The sequence below is a fragment of the Triturus cristatus genome, chromosome 8 (assembly GCF_964204655.1).
Source record: "Triturus cristatus chromosome 8, aTriCri1.1, whole genome shotgun sequence".
NCBI lineage: Eukaryota > Metazoa > Chordata > Amphibia > Caudata > Salamandridae > Triturus > Triturus cristatus.
The window spans coordinates 20,237,954-20,258,946 of NC_140591.1; the positions used below are offsets into that span (position 1 = coordinate 20,237,954).

The 20,993-nt window shown below is 50.4% G+C and overlaps 1 protein-coding gene across 1 annotated transcript in view; it reads left to right on the forward strand.

Moving 5' to 3' along the window:
* The first annotated feature begins 710 nt into the window (after window positions 1-710).
* SLC37A1 (solute carrier family 37 member 1) overlaps window positions 711-20,993 on the forward strand; it is a 271,365-nt gene continuing 251,082 nt past the window's right edge. Inside the window, exons 1-2 of the mRNA XM_085620751.1 lie at window positions 711-853; window positions 13,390-13,819. Coding sequence (XP_085476877.1) covers window positions 13,764-13,819 — 56 coding nt within the window. The 5' untranslated portion in view covers window positions 711-853; window positions 13,390-13,763. The remainder of the gene's footprint in view (window positions 854-13,389; window positions 13,820-20,993) is intronic.

Consider the following 20,993-nt stretch of genomic DNA (forward strand, 5'->3'; position numbering starts at 1 on the left):
GAGGTTCGTGTGCACGTGAGGTGTGTGCACGTGTAGAGTGTCCATAGTTGAGGTTTGTGTGCACGTGAGATGTGCGCACATTTCAGGTTCGAGTGCACGTGCGGTGTCTCCCGCTGAGGTGCGTGTGAGGTGTGTGCACGTGTAGTATCCATAGTTGAGGTTCTGTGCACGTGAGGTGTGTGTAGTGTACGCGGGGTGTGTGCATGTGTAGTGTGTCCATAGTTGAGGTTCGTGTGAACATGAGGTGCGTGCATGTGTAGTGTGTCCATAGTTGAGGTTCTGTGCACGTGAGGTGTGTGCGTGTGCACGTGAGGTGCATGTGTAGTGTGTCCATAGTTGAGGTTCTGTGCACGTGAGGTGTGTGCGTGTGCACGTGAGGTGCGTGCATGTGTAGTGTGTCCATAGTTGAGGTTTTGTGCACGTGAGGTGTGTGCGTGTGCACGTGAGGTGTGTGTATGTGTAGTGTGTCCAAAGTTGAGGTTCGTGTGAACGTGAGGTGCGTGCATGTGTAGAGTGTCCATAGTTGAGGTTCGTGTGCACGTCAGGTGTGTGCACATTTCAGGTTCGTGTGCACGTGAGGTGTCTCCCGCTGAGGTGCGTGTGCCACTCCCCCTCCCCGCAGCAGGTGCCTCCGCGGGTGGGTGTGGACAGCAGGGCGTGGAGAGGGCGGAGGAGGAAGACGTTTCCAGGAAGTGGCTCTGGGTTTATTCACTGCCCGGATCAGCGGTGCTCTGAGAGAGGAGAGGCAGGCGCAGGAGAAGGAGGGGAGAGACCGGCTAGGAGAGACCGAGAAAGAAAGACGAGCAGAGAGCCACGACCATCCCCGAGGAGGCCCTGCTCATCACACGCACAGGTCAGTGCAGCCGGCGCCACAACCCTCCTGGGTACCCGGGTGGGGTCTGTGTCAGGACGGCTCTTCCATGATGTGCGAGTCCCTGGGGTGAGAGAGGCCTGGAGTGACATCGCTTGGTGTGTGAGTTCACGCCGGGTGGGAGGGGGCATGGCTGAGCATCTCATGGTGTGTGAGTCCTGGGGGGGGGGGGGGGGGGGGCAGAGTATCTCATGGTGTGAGTCCAGGAGGGGCAGGGGTATCTCATGGTGTGTGAGTCCACGCCGGAGGGGAGGGGGTCATAGCAGACCATATCATGGTATGAGTCCTGGGGGGAGAGGGGGGCATGGTATCTCATGGTGTGAGTCCAGGAGGGGTCAGGGCATCTCATGGGATGTGAGTCCAGGAGGGGTCAGGGTATCTCTGGTGTCAGTCCTGGAGGGGTCAGGGTATCTCACGGTGTGAGTCCAGGAGGGGTCAGGGTATCTCACGGTGTGAGTCCAGGAGGGGTCAGGGTTTCTCATGGGGTGAGTCCAGGAGGGGTCTGGGTATCTGATGGTGTGTGAGTCCAGGAGGGGTCTGGGCATCTCATGGTGTGTGAGTCCAGGAGGGGTCAGCGTATCTCATTGTGTGTGAGTCCAGGAGGGGTCAGCGCATCTCATTGTGTGTGAGTCCAGGAGAGGGGTCAGGGTATCTCATAGTGTGTGAGTCCAGGAGGGGGTCGGGGCATCTCATGGTGTGAGCTCAGGAGGGGATCAGGGTTTCTCATGGGGTGAGTCCAGGAGGGGTCTGGGTATCTGATGGTGTGTGAGTCCAGGAGGGGTCTGGGCATCTCATGGTGTGTGAGTCCTGGGGGGGGGGGGGGGGGCAGAGTATCTCATGGTGTGTGAGTCCACGCCGGAGGGGAGGGGGTCATAGCAGACCATATCATGGTATGAGTCCTGGGGGGAGAGGGGGGCATGGCATCTCATGGGATGTGAGTCCAGGAGGGGTCAGGGTATCTCTGGTGTCAGTCCTGGAGGGGTCAGGGTATCTCACGGTGTGAGTCCAGGAGGGGTCAGGGTATCTCATGGTGTGAGTCCAGGAGGGGTCAGCGTATCTCTTGGTGTCAGTCCTGGAGGAGTCAGCGTATCTCATTGTGTGTGAGTCCAGGAGAGGTCAGCGCATCTCATTGTGTGTGAGTCCAGGAGAGGGGTCAGCGCATCTCATTGTGTGTGAGTCCAGGAGGGGTCTGGGTATCTGATGGTGTGTGAGTCCAGGAGGGGTCTGGGCATCTCATGGTGTGTGAGTCCAGGAGGGGTCAGGGTATCTCATTGTGTGTGAGTCCAGGAGGGGTCTGGGCATCTCATGGTGTGTGAGTCCAGGAGGGGTCAGGGTATCTCATTGTGTGTGAGTCCAGGAGGGGTCAGCGTATCTCATTGTGTGTGAGTCCAGGAGGGGTCAGCGCATCTCATTGTGTGTGAGTCCAGGAGAGGGGTCAGGGTATCTCATAGTGTGTGAGTCCAGGAGGGGGTCGGGGTATCTCATGGTGTGAGCTCAGGAGGGGATCATGGCATCTCCTGGTGTGAGCCCAGGAGGGGTCGGGTTTCTCATGGTGTGAATCCAGGAGGGGTCGGGGTATCTCATGGTGTGAGTCAAGGAGGGGTCAGGGTATCTCATGGTGTGAGTCCAGGAGGGGTCAGGGTATCACATGGTGTGTGAGTCCAGGAGGGGTCAGGGCATCTCATGGTGTGAGTCCAGGAGGGGTCTGGGCATCTCATAATGTGTGAGCCTAGGAGGAGTCAGTGTATCTCATGGTGTGAGCTCAGGAGCGGTCAGGTATCTTATGGTGTGTGAGTCCAGGCGGGATCAGAATATTTCATGTTCTTTGAGTCCACGATGGGTCAGGCCATCTCATGGTGTGAGTCCAGGAGGGGTCAGGGTATCTCATGGTGTAAGTCCAGGATGGTTCAGGGTATCTCTTGGTGTAAGCCCAGGATGATTCAGGGTATCTCATGGTGTGAGTCCAGGATGATTAAGGGTATCTCATGGTGTGAGTCCAGGAGGGGTCTGGGCATCTCATGATGTGTGTGTCGGTGAGCGGTCTAGGCATCTCATAGTGTGAGTTCAGGTTGAGTTAGGGCATCTCATGGTGTAAGCCGATGCCGGGAAGGGTCATAACTAGTGTGGGGCATTTAAAACATCTATATAGTTGAGTCTCTGTGTTGAGGGCCTATAATTGTTGTGTTCTCTTGGTTCCATGAGGTGAGGGTTAAGGACCTTATGGTATGAGTCATTATGTGATGGGTTTGGGACATGAGGGTTCAAGACCTCTCTTGGTCTGTGCGTATCTGCGGTGAGGTTCGGAGGACCTCTCTTGGTCTGTGGGCCTCAGCAGTGAGGTAGAAGAAATATCTTGGCCTGTGGGCCTCTGCAATGAGGTGGACGGACATCTCATGATTTCTTGGCCTCTGCAGTGAGGTGGGAAGACATCTCATGGTCTGTGGGCCTCTGCAATGAGGTGGCAGGACATCTCATGGACTGTGGGCCTCTGCAATGCGGTGGAAGGACCTCTCATGAACTGTGGCCCTTTGCTGTGAGGTGGCAGAACAACTCATGGTCTCTGCAGTGAGGTAGCAGGACATCTATTGTTCTGTGGGCCTCTGCAGTGAGGTGGCGGGACATCTCCTGGTCTGTGGGTCTCTGTGGTGTGCTGGCAGGACATCTCTTGGTCTGTGGGCCTCTGCTGTGAGGTGGCAGGACATCTCTTGGTCTGTGGATCTCTGCGGTGTGGTGGCTGGACATCTCTTGGTCTGTGGGTCTCTGCGGTGTGGTGGCAGGACATCTCTTGGTCTGTGGGCCTCAATGGTGAGGTGGCAGGGCATCTCATGGTCTGTGGGCCTCTGCGGTGAGGTGGCAGGACATCTCATGGTCTGTGGGCCTCTCTGGTTAGGTGGCAGGACATCTCTTGATCTGTGGGTCTCTGCAGTGTGGTGGCAGGACATCTCTTGGTCTGTGAGCCTCCGCGGTGAGGTGGCAGGACATCTCTTGGCATGTGGGCCTCTGCAGTGAGGTGGCAAGACATCTCATGGTCTGTGGGCCTCTGCGGTGAGGCGGAACGACATCTCATGGTTTGTGGGCCTCTGCGGTGAGGTGGAAGGACATCTCGTGGTCTGTGGGCCTCTGCAGTGAGGTGGCAGGACATGGTTAAACGGAAAGGGTATACAGTTCCTCTATTTGTATAGGGGAGTGTAGAGTACACTCTCCTTGGAATTCAGACTAAGTGGGGGGTAATGTCTAGTAAGCCTGAAGGGTATTAGACTGTGTGGGGTGGGGGAACCCACATTGGTGGAACTAAAACCCTCACACACCCAGCAAGCTAGGTGTCATGCTTCATCATCTGGGTTTTGCTCCTCGTCGGGTCGGCGCTGCAATTCCCGACGGGCACCCAGGGATGGGGCTGTTTGGCGGAGATCTTTTGTTCCTTGCCGAGGGTGAGTGCAAGTGAGGGCCAGGTAAGTGTAGATGTTTGTGAGTGTGGTTAAAAAGGGGTTGGTTATTCTGAATGTATGATTTTATTCGGTCAGTAAACCACCCTGTTAAAAATGAAATGAGAGGCGGTAGTCTTGACTAAATGGGTCAGGGACTACTCTACTCTGCTCAGGTGGTCAACATGTTTCATGCCTACAAGGTCAGGGGGATCCAGCGGCAATTCATCAGGACCGGTGATTTTAACTATCTACAAGTTTGTGAGGGTGTGTTGCTAATTATTTACAGTGATGTCTGGAAAAACTACCCTAAGTAAGTGTCGGAAAAACTAGACTCTTACGTGCTGGATTGGCCTATAGAAAAAGGAAAGAAGAAACAAAACAGGCCAACAGAGTACATTAAGACGCACACTTAGTCAAAACTATACATTACAAAAACAGGAGCCAGAGACTCCTCATATGCATGTTCACTGAGAAGACAATTTGCGCTAACTAATAGTGATCATGCACAGGTGGATGCATGGTGCAGGTACGTGTCAGGTGATCAAATCTAAAATATAAAACACTCAGATTATTACGTTAAATGCGGTTATGCTCACCTAACGTATTAGAAAGTGCCACTCCAGTCGGTACTTGGCGAGCCTCTTGGGAATGCGTGATAGCCTACTGTAAGTAATGGTACAAAGTGAAGAGGCGAGAGGCTCATGCATGTAGGAGAGGCATACTCCCTATTTGCTATGTCCAATCAGGGCAAAGGTGGCAAAATAACCCACGGAGCCCGCGACAGGAGAACCACCGACCGTAGAACGCCGCGACCCCCGGCCCCAAGTGTCTCACGGGGGAGACAGGAAGGAGTCTAGGGATCGGGCCGCTGCCACAGCCGCGGTTCGCCGATCACCGAGACCGAGTAAGTCTCTGCACGTGAAATGGAGTCTTATGAACGGAATGCAACTACTCACAGTTTTGTCGCCCAAGGGTGGTTTGTAGACCTACCCCGCTCCGCCGAAACCGGGAAGTGAGGTCTGCTTCCCGCTGATCAGTTAAGAGCCAATCCCATGAGGCTAGACGGGTAATGATTGGTCACTGGAAACTGTCGAGGAAGTTAGACAGGCAGCCTTGTTTCCTAGGTGACCATGGGTGCCATCTTGGAGAGGGGTATATCACTATGTAATAGATCGTGTATTGGACATAAGGAGGTCAGAGGGTCCTTGAGAGGTAACAATGAGCTGACAAGATTAGTCATCTGATGTGACCCTATCAAAAACCTTGGATAGTCACGCTTCGTATGTACGATCGTATGGATGGAACTCAGATACATACATGGGAAAGCGTCTTATAACTAAGTGTGACAGGAGATGTGGCGGGTCTAATTCCCGCTTATCAGTTAGAGGCCAATACCGTCAGGTCTGAGAGAATAATGATAAGTGTATTTAGACACTGACTTAATGATTCAGACGGCAGTCTCATGATAGAGGTTGATTACGGGCGCCATCTTGAGATGGGATAATGCGTTATGTGACAGTCGTGGAAAGTCCTGAAAGGTAACACGGGGCTGCAGGACGTCGTCATCCGATATCCCTGTCAACCAGCAAAGCAAGGTCACGACTAGTGTAATAATGTCGTGGGAGGAGTGCGCTTGGAAAACATGTGAGGTGACTCCGACATGTCGGTGTATGCCAGAGAAATCTAGTAAGGGTTGCTGGATATGCCCAGTCACTATCACTATTTATGAGATGGTGCCCCTCCCTTGCTTGGGTTTTACTTGCTGATAGGGACTATAGTGAAGTGTAGGTATCATCTAGGTCTCAGTGAGTCAAAGAAACCCATGGTATGTCATCATTTAGACCCCGTATATCAGAAGCCAATTTGTGGACCCATCTTTGTTCTAATCTGAACAATGTTTGTGGTGTCATGCCTGGATGTGATTCAAGAACAACCCATCTTAAGGAGTCTGCTGTGTGGTGGAGATTTTTAAAATGGCAATACAATTTTGTGGTCTCCTTAGAGCATCTGATGTTACTTTTGTGCTCTGTGATGCGTGTCTTGATTGATCGTGTCGTCATCCCTATGTAATACAAAGCGCAAGGGCATTGTAACAGATAGATGCAATTCTTTGAATTACAATTTGTGTGACGTCCCAATTTCCAGGTCAAGTTATCAGACAAAACCAATTCCTTTACGGTCATCGTCTGATGGCAAGATGTGCAATTGCCACAAGGGAAATGTCCTGTGACTGGTGGAAGTCCCCAAAGGGTGGCCTGGGTGTTCTGCGCTGTTTTGACATCTCATGGTCTGTGGGCCTCTCTGGTTAGGTGGCAGGACATCTCTTGATCTGTGGGTCTCTGCAGTGTGGTGGCAGGACATCTCATGGTCTGTGGGCCTCTGCGGTGAGGTGGCAGGACATCTCGTGTTCTGTGGGCCTCTGTGGTGAGGTGGCAGGACATCTCACGGTCTGTGGGCCTCTGCGGTGAGGTGGAAGGACCTCTCTTGCTCTGTGGGCCTCTGCGGAGAGGTGACAGGACATCTCATGGTCTGTGGGCCTCTGCGGTGAGGTGGAAGGACCTCTCTTGGTCTGTGGGCCTCTGTGGAGAGGTGACAGGACATCTCATGGTCTGTGGGCCTCTGCGGTGAGGTGGAAGGACCTCTCTTGGTCTGTGGGCCTCTGTGGTGAGGTGGCATGACATCTCATGGTCTGTGGGCCTCTGCAGTGAGGTTGAAGGACCTCTCATGGTCTGTGGGCCTCTGCAATGAGGTGGACGGACCTCTCATGATCTGTGGCCCTTTGCGGTGAGTTGGAAGGACATCTCATGGTCTGTGGGCCTCTGCGGTGAGGTGGTAGGTCATCTCATCATCTCTGGGCCTCTGCAGTGAAGCGGAAGAACACCTCATGGATGGGAATACAGGCTGTTCAGTGGTCAGGACAGCTCATGCGTGGTCTGTGAGTCTCAGGGGAGTGTGGAGTCTCTGATATCTTGTAGTGTGAGCCCCTGGCATGAGGGGTGAGAAGATCATACATAAATATACTTTTGTACTTGACATTTAAGCCACTATATTTTTGTAGAACAATAATCTCCCACAGTATTCTCGTAGGAATCCATCAGAACCGCCAGTGTTGTGTGGATGGAGCAGAGACCATGAGACGGTGTCAAAATTAGGCACTGAAAAACATTATGATGAAATCAGTCAGTCATCGTTGTGGCAGAGAACACGTGTGGTGTGTGTCTACATTTTCAGGGAGTGTGAAATGATCTGAGCACACACGCATGACTCTAACAGAGACGGATAATGTTAGACCACGCAGTGTGATTTAAACGTTTGTTCCCTGATATTGATCATCTTAACGTATCTAATGAGATCACATGGTTTTTGAAGCCCTGAAGAAGTTCAAAACGAATGAAACAGGTTATCAGCAAGGAATGATACGTTGTTTAGGTTACAAACAATTTTAAACACTGATGAAAGGTCAATAAAGAATTGGTTTTATCTCTGCATCAGACCTTCTTGTAATCTATATGAATTGGAAGGAATCAAAATGTGGACACAGACCACCCTTGTTCTCTGCTATTACAATTTCTAACTGATTTTATAGTAATCTAATGAGTGGCAATTTTTTTTTTTTAATGTGGTTCTGGAGCAACTTTTGGTTGCCGCAATGTGAGTGGTGGTGGCAGCTGATCCCTGCTTAACTCCGGCACCAGTAAGGGAACATTACAATTGATTTTGACTATAATTGATAGTAGTGATAAGTGTGGTGTTCTGTGTTAGTGCCTCAGCTACCAATAAGTATATCCTTTTCAGAGCCTGCATGCCCTGAATTTATGGAGTGGAATCAAGAGATGATAGTGTAGCAGGCAGGTAGTGAGTATATAGATCCGGGTCCCTGAAATAGTGTCAGACCCTTTGAGTTGAGTAGCTGCAGCAGGGACTAGATCATGAGATGATAGTGTAGTAAGTTTATAGATCTGGGTCCTTGAGATGGTGAGTTGTGATGGTGAGTTGAGTAGCTGCCAGCAGGGACTATGAGATACTGTCAGAGCCTACGGGCGTTGATTAGGTTGAGTATAGACCATGAGATGGTGTCAGAGCCTGGGAGTGTTGAGTAGATGGAGCGAGGTGGGCCATGAGATGGGGTCAGATGTTGAAAGTGTTGAGTATATGGACTGCTCCACCATAAGATGGTGTCAGAGCCTGGGAGTGTTGAGTAGATAGAGCGAGGTGGGCCATGAGATGGTGTCAGAGCCTGGGAGTGTTGAGTAGATGGAGCGAGGTGGGCCATGAGATGGGGTCAGATGTTGAAAGTGTTGAGTATATGGACTGCTCCACCATAAGATGCTGTCAGAGCCTGCGAGTATTGAGTAGATGGAGCGAGGTGGGCTATGAGATGGGGCCGGAGGATGGGAGTGTTGAGTAAATAGACTTCTCCACCTTGAAATGGTGTCAGAGCTTGGGAGTGATGAGTAGATAGAGCATGGTGGGCCATGAGATAGTGTCAGGGCCTGCAAGTGTTGGGCAGATGGAGTAGGGAGCATTAGATGGGTGTCAGTGGCTGCAGGTGGTGAGTTGATGGCGTGTAGATCATGAGACAATATCAGTGCCTCCAAATGTGAAGTTAAAGAAGCGGGGGAAATGAGTGGTGTCAGAGCCTTCAAGTGTTGAGTAGAGGGAGCGGGGGGAAGTGAGATTGTGGCAGAACCTGTAAGTTGAGTAGATGATGCTGAGACCATGAGATGGTGTCCGGGCCTGCAAGTGTTGAGTAAATGAAACAGGGACCATGAGGTGGTAAATAGATGGAGCAGTGACCTAGATATGGTGGCACAGCCTGCAAGTGTTGAGTAGAGAGAGTGGATCTGGGGCACCACCAGTTGATGTCAAGCCTGTGAGTGTTGAATAGATGGACCACTCTAGCATGAGATCGTTTCAGAGTCTGTGAGTGTTGACTAGATGAACCACTCTAGCATGAGATGGTTTCAGCACCTGTGAGTGTTGAGTAGATGGACCACTCTAGCATGAGATGGTTTCAGCACCTGTGAGTGTTGAGTAGATGAACCACTCTAGCATGAGATCGTTTCAGAGTCTGTGAGTGTTGAGTAGATGAACCACTCTAGCATGAGATCGTTTCAGAGTCTGTGAGTGTTGACTAGATGAACCTCTCTAGCATGAGATGGTTTCAGAACCTGTGAGTGTTGAGTAGAGGGAGTGGATCTGGAGCACCATCAGTTGGTGTCAAGCCTGATTGTTAGGTAGATGGACCACTATAGCATGAGATTGTTTTAGAGCCGGTGAGTGTTGAGTAAAATGAGTGAGGATTTTCAGACGGTGTCAGAGTCCCCGAGTGTTGAGCAGATGGAGTAGGGACCATGAGGTTGTTTCAGACTTCTTGAGTGCCGCGTAGATGGATGGAGTGGGGTTGGGAGACCATAAGAAGATGTCTTTAAGTCTGCAACTAATCAGTAGAGTTAGTCAGTGTATGAGCATGTGAGTGTTGGGTGAGAAGATGGCCTGGTATATGATGTCCACTTATGTAAGTGGGCACCTTGCACCAGTCCAGACAACCCTTATGGTGATTTAAGAAGTCTTAGACAACCTTCGAAAGCTCTCTAAGTGGTAGCTGTGGAGAGCAGCCTTCAGGCTTAGTCCAGAAGGAGTGTAGAGCTGCTTGTTTTACCAGAATACAATCTTCCAGTACAGATTAAGTGAAAAAGAACCACACAAAGTATTTATAATTTTATTTATTTATTATAATATACTCTCTAAAACAGAGAAATATCTCCTACCTGGAGATATGCAAAATGCACACAATACTTTAGCAAGGAAAAATAGTAAATAGCACGAAAACACAGTGGACCCGGGGAGACCAAACCATGTACTAAGAAAGCGGTATAAGAACTACGACTCCGGTCAAGACAATGTTGAGAGGAGGTAGAAGCGCAGGGGACCCAGCGAACCACCCAAGGTGAGTAGATCGGGACGACCGCATGCTCTGTACAACTCTACATGTAAGTCGCGGTTGGATTTTTAATGATTAAGGATCCTTCCCATTGGACCCTGAAGAAACCCCATGGAATATAGAAGGTTGGAGAGGCACCCCACCCGTGGATACCTTAGTACCCACGTTACCTACACCAGGGAAGCCGGGTGCATACGTGTGAAGTGGTGTCAGAAACCGCCGTCAAACCCAATGGAGGACTTCAGGAAAGTGCCGCTGCTGAAGAAGGAGAAAGTGTCCGGTAGAAACCGAAGGTGGGTTCAAGTTGAGAGGTACCTGCAAGCAGAGGGGACAGAGTCTATGTCACTCAGGAGAGACCAGGAGGCTTGGAAGACGAATGCCCTCCAATGTCAGGTTTTGCAGGATAGATGAAGATGACTTTCACACTGCAACTGTGAGGACCAGGCGACGCTGAGAAGGCCCAGTAGCCATGCACAAGCTGTCCCATGAAGGATGTGAGTGCTGAGGGGTCAGTGTCCGGTATGAGCACCAACAAGCCTTGGCAAATGCAACCAACACAGGAATTGAAGAAGGAGCAACGTAGGGACCAGCAAGGTCCAGGGGACTCACCAAAAGCAGGAGAGTCAGGGCAGGCCCGAGCAAACAGGGGAGCCCAGGAAAAGCAAAGGTGACCCTCAAATGGATCCACAGGCCGGAGGCACTGGAGTCGCAAGAGGAACTCAAGCAGCTCACCAAAAGATGCAGGCCACGATGCACACGATGTGGTGTGGCTGAAGATTCTGTTCATTGGAGGTGCTCAAGGTTGAGGCTACTTGGAGCCCGAAGATCTTCTTGGAAAGAAGTCAACAAGCCTTTGTAACTGCAAGTTGCCACGATGCACAGGGTTATTGCAACCCCCACGAGGGATACTGGCCTCAAACTTGGTGAGAGGGCAGGGCAGACCTCAGGAGCTGTGGAAAACCACGACCTGTGTTGCAGAACTTTTCGGAGTACAGAGGAGCTCAGGATCAGCAGACCGATTGACTTAGTAGGGGTGCCTGCGAATGCAGGGGAGGGACTCCTTCACTCCATGGCAGATTTCTTCAATTGTCTTTGATGCTGCACAGGTCTTGGAAGGTTCCTATATGATGCCCAGCCACAGATGATGCAGCAGACTAGAAGGGAGAGGAAGTCAGACTCAAACGAAGTCCAGAGTGCCCAGACGGTAGAAGACCAGTGGTGTCTGATCTGAATCTTATCTCACGACAAATCTAGGGACCTACACCTAGGTAAGCCCTTAAGTACCCTAGGGAAAGTGTTGGGAAGATTCAGGGTACCCTCCCAGGGGAGGTCTGGACAGGGGGGAGGTTACTCTCAAGTCCTTTGTCCAGTTTCACGTCAGAGCGGGAGCCCACAGCTCCCAGGACTGGTTTGGGCTGGACTATGCACAGGGACACCAAATGTGCCCCTCATGCTTACTGAATGGCGCTGGCAAGCGCATCCACCCCATCCCAATACACTAAATCCTGTCTGGGAGGTGGTCACACCTTCCTGTGACAGGATGCCTATTGTTCTGCCTTCCCCTGATCGAGCTTGGCTCAGCAGCAGGAGGGCAAAATCATGGCTCTGGTCGACAGCAACCATTTTGTGCTGTCCGGGTCAAGAAGGCTTGTACCGGGAACACTGAGAGCCTAATGGAGGGCTCTTCCAGTGCTTGGAATCATACCTCCCACACCGTTTACAGTGTGGGGGTATGAATCCAACATGTTTGATACAAACATTATAGGACTTGTTGCTGCCAGTTTTGATATGGTCATCACGTAATTACGCGGTGCCCCTCTATATGGTATATGGCTGCTTCACTTACCACCCGGAAGAAGGAACTCCATAGGCTGTAGGGGTGTCCTGCTCATGCAGGGGCACCACTCTCACTTAGAACCAAACACCCTGCCTTCAGGATTGCAAAGGCCTGCTATAGGGGTGACTTATAGGTTTTAAGTGCACTGTGCCTAGATATAGGAAACCTATATCTTTCGTAAGTGGTGCTAGCACCAGCTCACACAGGCTGCAATGGCAGGCCTGTAGTTACAGTTTGAGTGGTATATCATGGGTGGCATAATGCATGCTTCAGCCCATGGGGGACCTCTGGGTACCCATGCCCTGGGTACCTTAGTACCATATACTAGGGACTGACAAGGGTACCCCAGTATCCAATCTGGGATGTACCTAAAGTACTGAACATACTAATTTAGGGAGAAAGCAGAGAGACTGGGATCCCGATTAGCAGGATCCCAGTGAGACTAGTCAATAACAGCTTAGCACCAGGCAAAAAGTGGGGGTAACCATAGAAGCAGATCCTACATGGGTAGATGGAGCTGAGACCATGAGATAGTTTCAGAGCCTTTCGGTGTTGAGCGGATGGAGCAGAAATCATGAGATGTGTCGGAGCCTGCGTGTTGGGTGGATGGAGCAAGAACCATGAAGTGGTTTCTGGGCATGTCGGCATTGACTAGATGGATCGAAGACAATGAGATGGTGGTAGAGCCCGATAATGTTGAGTATGTGGAGCACGCTACTATGAGATGGCGTCAGAGCATATACAGCTGTTATTATGAGATAGTGTCAGAGACTGTGAGTGTTGAGTAGATGGAGGGGGAATCATGAGATGGTGTAAGATTGGTGGATGGAGCGCAGACCATAAGATGGTGTTATAGTCTGTGGTCATTGAGTGGATGGATCAGAGACAATGCAATGGTATTGGAGACTTTCAGTGTTGAGTAGATGGGTCACTCTACTATGAGGTTGTACCAGAGTGAGTATATTGAGTGGAAATCATGAGATGGTGTAGTAGCCTGTGAATGTTGAGTAGATGGATCACTCCATCTCAAGATGGTGCCAGAGCCTGTGGGTGTTGATCAGTTGGAGTGCCCTACCACAAGATGGTGTAGGAGCCTATGAGTGAGTAGGATAGATCACTCCATCAGAAGCTGAGGGACCATGAGAATTTCCTCCGTCTTAATCCAGTCAAGGGTGTTTCATTGTGAAATGGGAGGAAGATTGGTGTTTCAGTGTCAAAGATCCTGTTTGCTAATGTGACAGATTGTCAGCCCTTCACTTATGCCGTGTTGTCTTCTTTCCCCATAACTGCATGTCTTTTTCTTGTGTAGGTGTGCTGCCACCCCAAGGAAATCTGAAATCAACTCTGCACAAACTCTACCTCCTGCGGCTCAACCCTGCCTATGATCTTTTCTTGTCCACAACATCGGCTCCAGTAGACCCATGTTCTGCCTCTTCTTCTCTTGATGATAACTTCCCCTTCTGCACCATCATCACCTCCTGTGGACCCTGATCACGGTGGCACCGCCTACCTCTACCTCCTCTCTAGGGACCTTGGCGTGAGTAGGCATTCTCTCCGGAGCTTGGCAGCCACGTCTCCTCTGTGCTCTGGGACACCTGCAGAAGAATATTTAAGTAAAGCTCTTGAGTGAGCGGTGCAAGCCCAGGAGTCCGTCCGCCCTTCTCATCTTCACCTCTAGTGTCCATGGCTGCGCTGCCCCCTGGAATCCATTGCATTACCCTCTTCTCCAGAGACCAGTGGTGAGTGACGGATGTTATTAATAATTTCTTTTCATTTAATGGTGCTAAGACACCGATATTCCAGTCGTTAACGCATTTAAAGTGTCTGCTGGGACAGTTGACCTTCACATAAAACAAGTGGTCACACTCCACGCTGTTCACTAAACCCAGCTGAAGGCCATGGCCTTTATATTACTGTCTGAAACATGTCATCAAAGCAAAGTGGCTAAAGTATTCCATGTCACAGGGTTACACCATGCCTTAAGCCCTGGGTTTTGATTTAACCAAGACTGTGCATTCTGGGAGCTGGCGCCTGTGTCCAGTTCAATTAACCACTTTGAGCTGCAGTACTAGATTACGTTTGAATCCAATTATAAATGGAATGGTGCACCTGGAAGTATTTATTCCCCAAATCCTCAGTTGTGTTTGAAGATGTTTTTATTCTTCCTTTAATTTATATGCATAAAAGCATCTTTTCATCGATAAGAACATCCAGCCAACGCGTTTCGTCCATGGTGACGAGCATGGCATTTGGAGTTTGATACGAACGAAGGTATCATCCGAGAGATACTATTTCCCAGTATATTATTGGACAAGACAAATATGCCCTTTGATGGACCCCACTCATGATCATGAGGTTAGTCTGACTAACACTCATCTGATGTAATTTATGAATTTTTGGGACTGATTTTAAAGAAATCTCTGCACTGGGAGTACAAAGAATGTGAATACAGTTGAGCTCTGACGAAGTTCAAGACCCGTTTGAACGAAACACGTTAGCTTGATGTTCTTATGGATGGAAAAATGCTTTTATTGATATGAATTAAAGGGCGAATAAAAACATCTTTAAACACAACTGAGGATTTGTGGATTGCAATATCTCTATGTGCTCCATTCCATTTACAATTGGATTAAAATTTGTGCTGGGCAGTGGCACCTAATAACGGCCGGCGACGTAAAAGAAGTGCACGCGGCCATAATTGGTTGGAACTTTGTGTGAAGTGCGGCTATATGAGTCCACCGTTGTTTTTTTTGTTTGCGTATACTAGATTACATTTATTTGTGAAAGGAAAGCTCTGGAGTATTGTTTTCCCGGTGGCAGATTCATTGCATGACGCACTGTGTATTTGTGCCTTGGGGTTGTTCATTCCAGGTATTGTGTATTTCACTCATGGGAGAGGCTGGCTTGCTTGCTTGATTGTACACCAGTGTAGTGGGATATTATTCACCTGCATGGGGGATGGGGGGTTGAATGAAAACTAATGAAATCCTATGTTTACATTTGAAATGCCTGGCTGGGGTATCCTGGTATGGCTCGAGTGGCATGGTATTCCATTCCTGGGAGTCTCTAATGTGCCTACTTATACTGGGTAAGCCTGTTCCAATATTTGAAAATGAGGCACACGTGTGAACTTCACGGGCAAGATTGCGTCTGAGTGAGATCACGGCTCTATCTTCTCTCCCGTCGGACCACCAGTCCGTTAGCATGCCACCCGACAGCGAGAAAAGTAAATAGATGGATTCTGAACTAGCGCTTGGACCCTGGAGAATGAGCTGGCTGTGCTGTGCGCGCCCATGTGTTTTGGGCCACCTGTTGCTTTCTGCGGCGGCGGTCGATTTCTAAAAGAATTTTCTGGGGAAGACGAAAAGGCAGGAAAAGACCCCACAGGACAAGCCTGACCGAGGCAGTATGGAGGCCTTAAGGTGGGACTATTGTGCTACACAGTTAGCGTTTCCTGAGGAGGAAAAGGGTGAGAAAGCGTTGGCTGAGCCGGGCTCAATGGACACAAGGGACAGTGAGAGCTGGGGATCCTTCACTTGCTACGAACTTTCAATCTATAAAACACTTCCAGGAGGAAGTTAAGAGCAATAATCGGCGAGCCTGTCTTACCGCCAAAAAGCAGCAGGGTGCAGTTAGAAAAATTGGTAAAACGTGCACTAGAGAATAGTTATGGTAGAAAACCAGACGGAAATTCTTGAAATGGAAATGGTGGCCCTTAAGACCCAGGGTATAACTCAGAAGGGGGTGCTGAATGATGTGATGTGGAAGCTGGAAGGCCAAGAAGACCAAGAAAATCAGCAACGCCGTAATAAATTACGATTTTTGGGGGTACCTGAAGGGGTAGAGGGAAGCGATGTTAGAAAATATATGGTATCCCTCTTGAACGGCGCATTTCCCGAGATGTTCTCATGGGATTGGGATAAGGAAATTCTGCGGGCCCACCGATTTCCAATGATGGTGTCCAAGCATGCTGCCAAAGACCAGAACAACCACGGGCAGTGTTAGTGTATTTCTGCAATTTTTTATTTCTGCAAACTGTCTACGAACTGGCTCGCCCTCATGCAAACAGAGAATATGATGTAGGAAATTTTTTGCACGACCTGACTTTGCTTATGCCACAGTCAAACAAAGATGGTGATTAAGGCAGCTTTTCCCACTATTCCGAAAACTGGGAGCTGAGGTCTTTAGGGGGAAATCCATAGCTTGACCTCAGAAGTCCAGGCTCAGGCCTACTTAAAAGATATTTTGGCTGGGTCAGGGAGTGGTGCCAAGTGAAAGGGGTACTATCTAGGGTTAAGGGCGTATTCTACAGGGGAAGGGAAAATATAGGTTGTTACTGCCTTTTCAGAGTGATCAGACCCGCACTTAGATTAAGTTGGATGGCAAAGTAGTTGCATGATTGTTCTTTTGGCTATACGACTGGTGGGACGTGGGGGAGAGGTAGGGGTGGGATTGGGTCACATGTCACCATCCTGGCTCATGCAGGGGCCGGTTGCCTTTTTTTTTGTGGTGGGAGGGGGAGGTAGAGGGAGTGTGGGGTAGGGGTCAGAAGGGTGCGAGGGAACTCATGCTAGCGGGCGGTTGCGTGCTTTACGGAGATCATCTCTTGCAGTGAATATGGTCTCAAAGATTAAGAGGTTAAGCAGCTGGATTCTCTTGCAGGCTAGGAATGGGTAAATTGCGAATTGCTGCCATTAAAATCTGTGGACTTAACGATGATAAGAAGAGACAGGATGTAGCTGTGGGGTTACAGCTGTTAGCGGCAGATATCATTTGTATGCAAGAGACCCATATTAAAGATGCACAAACTCATTTGTTAAATTCTTTAGGATATAAGTCGGTTGCTGGACAACACAGACTGTTCGGATGCTTGACTATATTGGAGCGTAATAGTAGCCTGCAATTCACCTGGACGTGGACTGATACATTAGGCCGATGGGTTATATCTGAATGTCAATTATGATCTGGGGAAAATTTTTCTATATGGTCAATTTATGGAAGCAATGTGGATGCCCCAGGAGCATTTGAATGAGTGACCAGAGAGTCAGCACTGTGCCCTTTCCTGTAATTGTAGCTGGTCCCCATAAGCGGGTCCTGTGTGGGGATCATGGTCAGGCCAATATTTGGAATTGGCAAAAGCTTTTGGATCCAGGGTATACCCTTTTTTCTATACCGCATCTTTCTCATACTTGATTGGATTATGTGTTTGCTTCTCATTCTTTAATCCATGAATACCCTAAAAAAGTGCCTCAAATATTTTCGGTAAGCCTGGGCGTAGTGGGGCTACGTGGAGCGCTACGGAGCTGAGGAAGAAATCGGTGGCGCTCCGCTACGCCACCCGCCTCCTACCTGCCCTATTTACAATTAATACAACTTTTAAAAAACGCCTTTAGAATAAATAAAAAGAACCTTACCCTAGCTGCAGCGTCCCCGAAAAGCTCTCCTCGTCTTCATCGCTGTTGGAAGGCGGACCCCGAGGAGTCGGTACGACCACCAAGGGGGGGGGCCCTCACACTGCACGAAGTAGCCGAGCACTGCCGAGAAGTCTCCTGAGAGATCCTTCTCCTATCACGTACTAGCACAGTAACACCACCACACAGGACTCAAGGAGGTTGTCTTGTGACAAGCAATTCTTTATCAGCAATAAAAAGGTTACGAGGTCAATATTTACACGAAGGGATCGAGGGATCCACCAAAAGTCTCAGTGTCTCTTTGGAAGGGTCGGGGTAGCGGGACAGTCTTTGGCAGGAATGCGGTACGAGGGTACCTGGGGCCCAGTTCTTATCCTCAAGCTGGAGGACCTCCGGATCTTGGATGGGTCGAGCCGCGACGGCGTCAGCAGGGCTCTGGCGTACAGTTCGTGGAGAGCCGCGATCAAATCAGCAGGGCTCTCAAGATGGTTTCTGCTCAGCTCGAGCCGCGACGTCGTCAGCAGGGCTCCTAGGAAGGTTTCAGCGAGGTTGGGCCGCGACGGCGTCAGCAGGGCTCCGATGTTCCAGGTGGTTCAGAAAGGGTTCACAAGAAGGAGCCGCGACGCAGTCAGCAGGGCTCGTGATGGTTCCGACAAGAGTTCTTCTCCGTAGGGTCAGCCGCGATTCAATCAGCAGGGCTCTCGACTCCGGGATACAACTGCCGAGCTGTGGTGGGATCGCCCCAGATATAGGTCTGGAGCCCTTTGATGTCCGGACCTATGCGCCCGAGGGGGCGGAGTGGCCGGGTGGAGGTGGCCAGACGCCCAGCAGGAGAGGCGCCAGGCCCATGGGAGTTGCAGGGCGATCACACCTCGAGAGGGGAGGACAGTTGGGGGTCCCATCGATACTGTCCTCCGCCGGGGGCGATGAATGGTTCCTGCGGCACCCCCTGGCTAGTTCGTGGTGCCTCGATGTCGGGGCTTCGCTGGGGTCGAGGCCGGGTTGAGCGGGGGTGCGCGGTGTGACGTGGATGCCAACAAGATGGCGGAGCCACGAGGAGTATGCGACCACGTGCAGCTCCGGGTGAAGGGCCTTGGTGCAGTTCAGACGGGTGGCCCGTGAAGGCCGGGGCGGGGAACGGGCACAATCCAGGGGGTTAAGGACCACGCCACGCGGCCGGGTCCAACAATCGCGTTCTCAGTGAAAACTGCGCATGTGCGGGCACCCACGCATGCGCAGTTTTGTCTGAGAACATGATGAAGACGAGGAGGGCTGCCCGGGGACGCCGCAGCTAGGGTAAGGTTCTTTTTATTTATTTTAAATGCGTTTTTGAGAAGTTGTATTAATTGTAAACAGGGCGGGTGGGAGGCGGGAGCTCTCCAGCTCGAGTGTGCAGAGATTTGCCTACTCCGCGTGCTCTGCGGAACGCAGAGTAGGAAAATCTCTGCACACTCCGCAGGCGGAGCGGAGCTCTCCACCCACGGTTAATTTTCAGATCATAACCCATTAGAGGCAGAAATCAAGGGGGAAGGTTTTAAGCCTAAGGTGATGTCATGGAGTTTTGAACAGTATCTTCTGGAAAACGAATAAATAGAATTCATATCTTCCTGAAGGATCATTTGGGGAGCGCATCAATAGATATAGTGTGGTACACCTTGAAGGCGGGCATCCGTGAGGAAACTTTAAGGTTCTCGTTGAATCCTAATAGACAAGGGCAGCAGTTATTGCAGGATGGTTAAGGTGCATTGGCTCAGGGGGAAGAGGTGTTGGTTACGGCCTCACAACAAGGGGGTGATTTGGGGGAATTCCAAGCAAAGGCGGCGGTGTCCAAATCTGCTATTTTTGAAACATTGACAAGCCTATGCATGGTCTGGAGAGAAAAATCTTATGAATGTAGTGAACAGATTGGGCAATACCTGGCTATTCGAACTAGACAACTGAGTATGCAAAATTTTGTCCGGCAAATTCAGGATCCTGCCACCGAATGATTGTCCCAGTTAAAATTATAGCGTCATTCCAACAATACTAGCAACCCCTTTACCTGGATAGTATCAAGGGGGGTCCCGGTGAATTTAATGAATATTAAGATGCAATCCCTTGTGACAATTTCTTTGCTGAAGAGCCGGAGCAGCTAGAAGGTGCCCCTCAGTGGGTAGAGCTTCTTCTGTGGATGAACAGTCTTCCAAGTGGTAAAGCTACTGGTACGGACGGTATCCCCATGGCGTTTTATAGGACATTTGCTCGACAACTTAAGGCTTGTATGACCAGGTTGATCATAGTTTTTAAGGGAGGCAGACCACCAAGCTCCTGGTCCTCTGCCAAAATTGTGGTAATTCCCCCCCAAAAATAAGGGTAGTGGAACAAGGGTCAACGGTGACTCCAAAACATATTCTAAGATCTTGGCCTCCCGTTTCGCGCCAATAATTCACACGATAGTATCAGTCTGACAAAATGGGTTTATCCCAGAAGAGGAAGAACTGACCGTGTATGGAGGGTTATCTCGCTCTTTGATGCTACTCATGTATCAGGAGACCAATGGCTCTAATTCTTCTTGATGCAGAAAAAGCCTTTGACAGGGTCTCCAGGCAGTGTCTGGGGGTGACCCTGTCCAGGGTGCGAGAACGGTGTACTCTGGACCTGTGTACATGCGAGGACGGTGTCTCTGCACCTGTGTACATGCGAGGACGGTGTACTCTGCACCTGTGTACATGCGAGGACGGTGTCTCTACACCTGTGTACAAGCGAGGACAGTGTCTCTACACCTGTGTACATGCAAGGACGGTGAACTTGCACCTGTGTACATGCGAGGACGGTGAACTTGCACCTGTGTACATGCGAGGACGGTGTCTCTGCACCTGTGTACATGCGAGAACGGTGTCTCTGCACCTGTGTACATGCGAGGACGGTGTCTCTGCACCTGTGTACATGCGAGGACGGTGTCTCTGCACCTGTGTATATGCGAGGACGGTGAACTTGCACCTGTGTACATGTGAGGACGGTGTCTCTACACCTGTGTACATGCGAGGACGGTGAACTCTGCACCTGTGTACATGCGAGGACGGTGTCTCCACACCTGTGTACATGCGAGGACGGTGAACTTGCACCTGTGTACATGCGGGGACGGTGTACTCTGCACCTGTGTACAGGCGAGGACAGTGTCTCTACACCTGTGTACATGCGAGAACGGTGAACTTGCACCTGTGTACATGCGAGGACGGTGAACTTGCACCTCTGTACATGCGAGGACGGTGTCTCCACACCTGTTTACATGCGAGGACGGTGAACTTGCACCTGTATACATGCGAGGACGGTGAACTCTGCACCTGTGTACATGCGAGGACGGTGTACTCTGGACCTGTGTACATGCGATGACGGTGTCTCTACACCTGTGTACATGCGAGGACGGTGTCTCTACACCTGTGTACATGCGAGGACGGTGAACTTGCACCTGTGTACATGCGAGGACGGTGAACTTGCACCTCTGTACATGCGAGGACGGTGT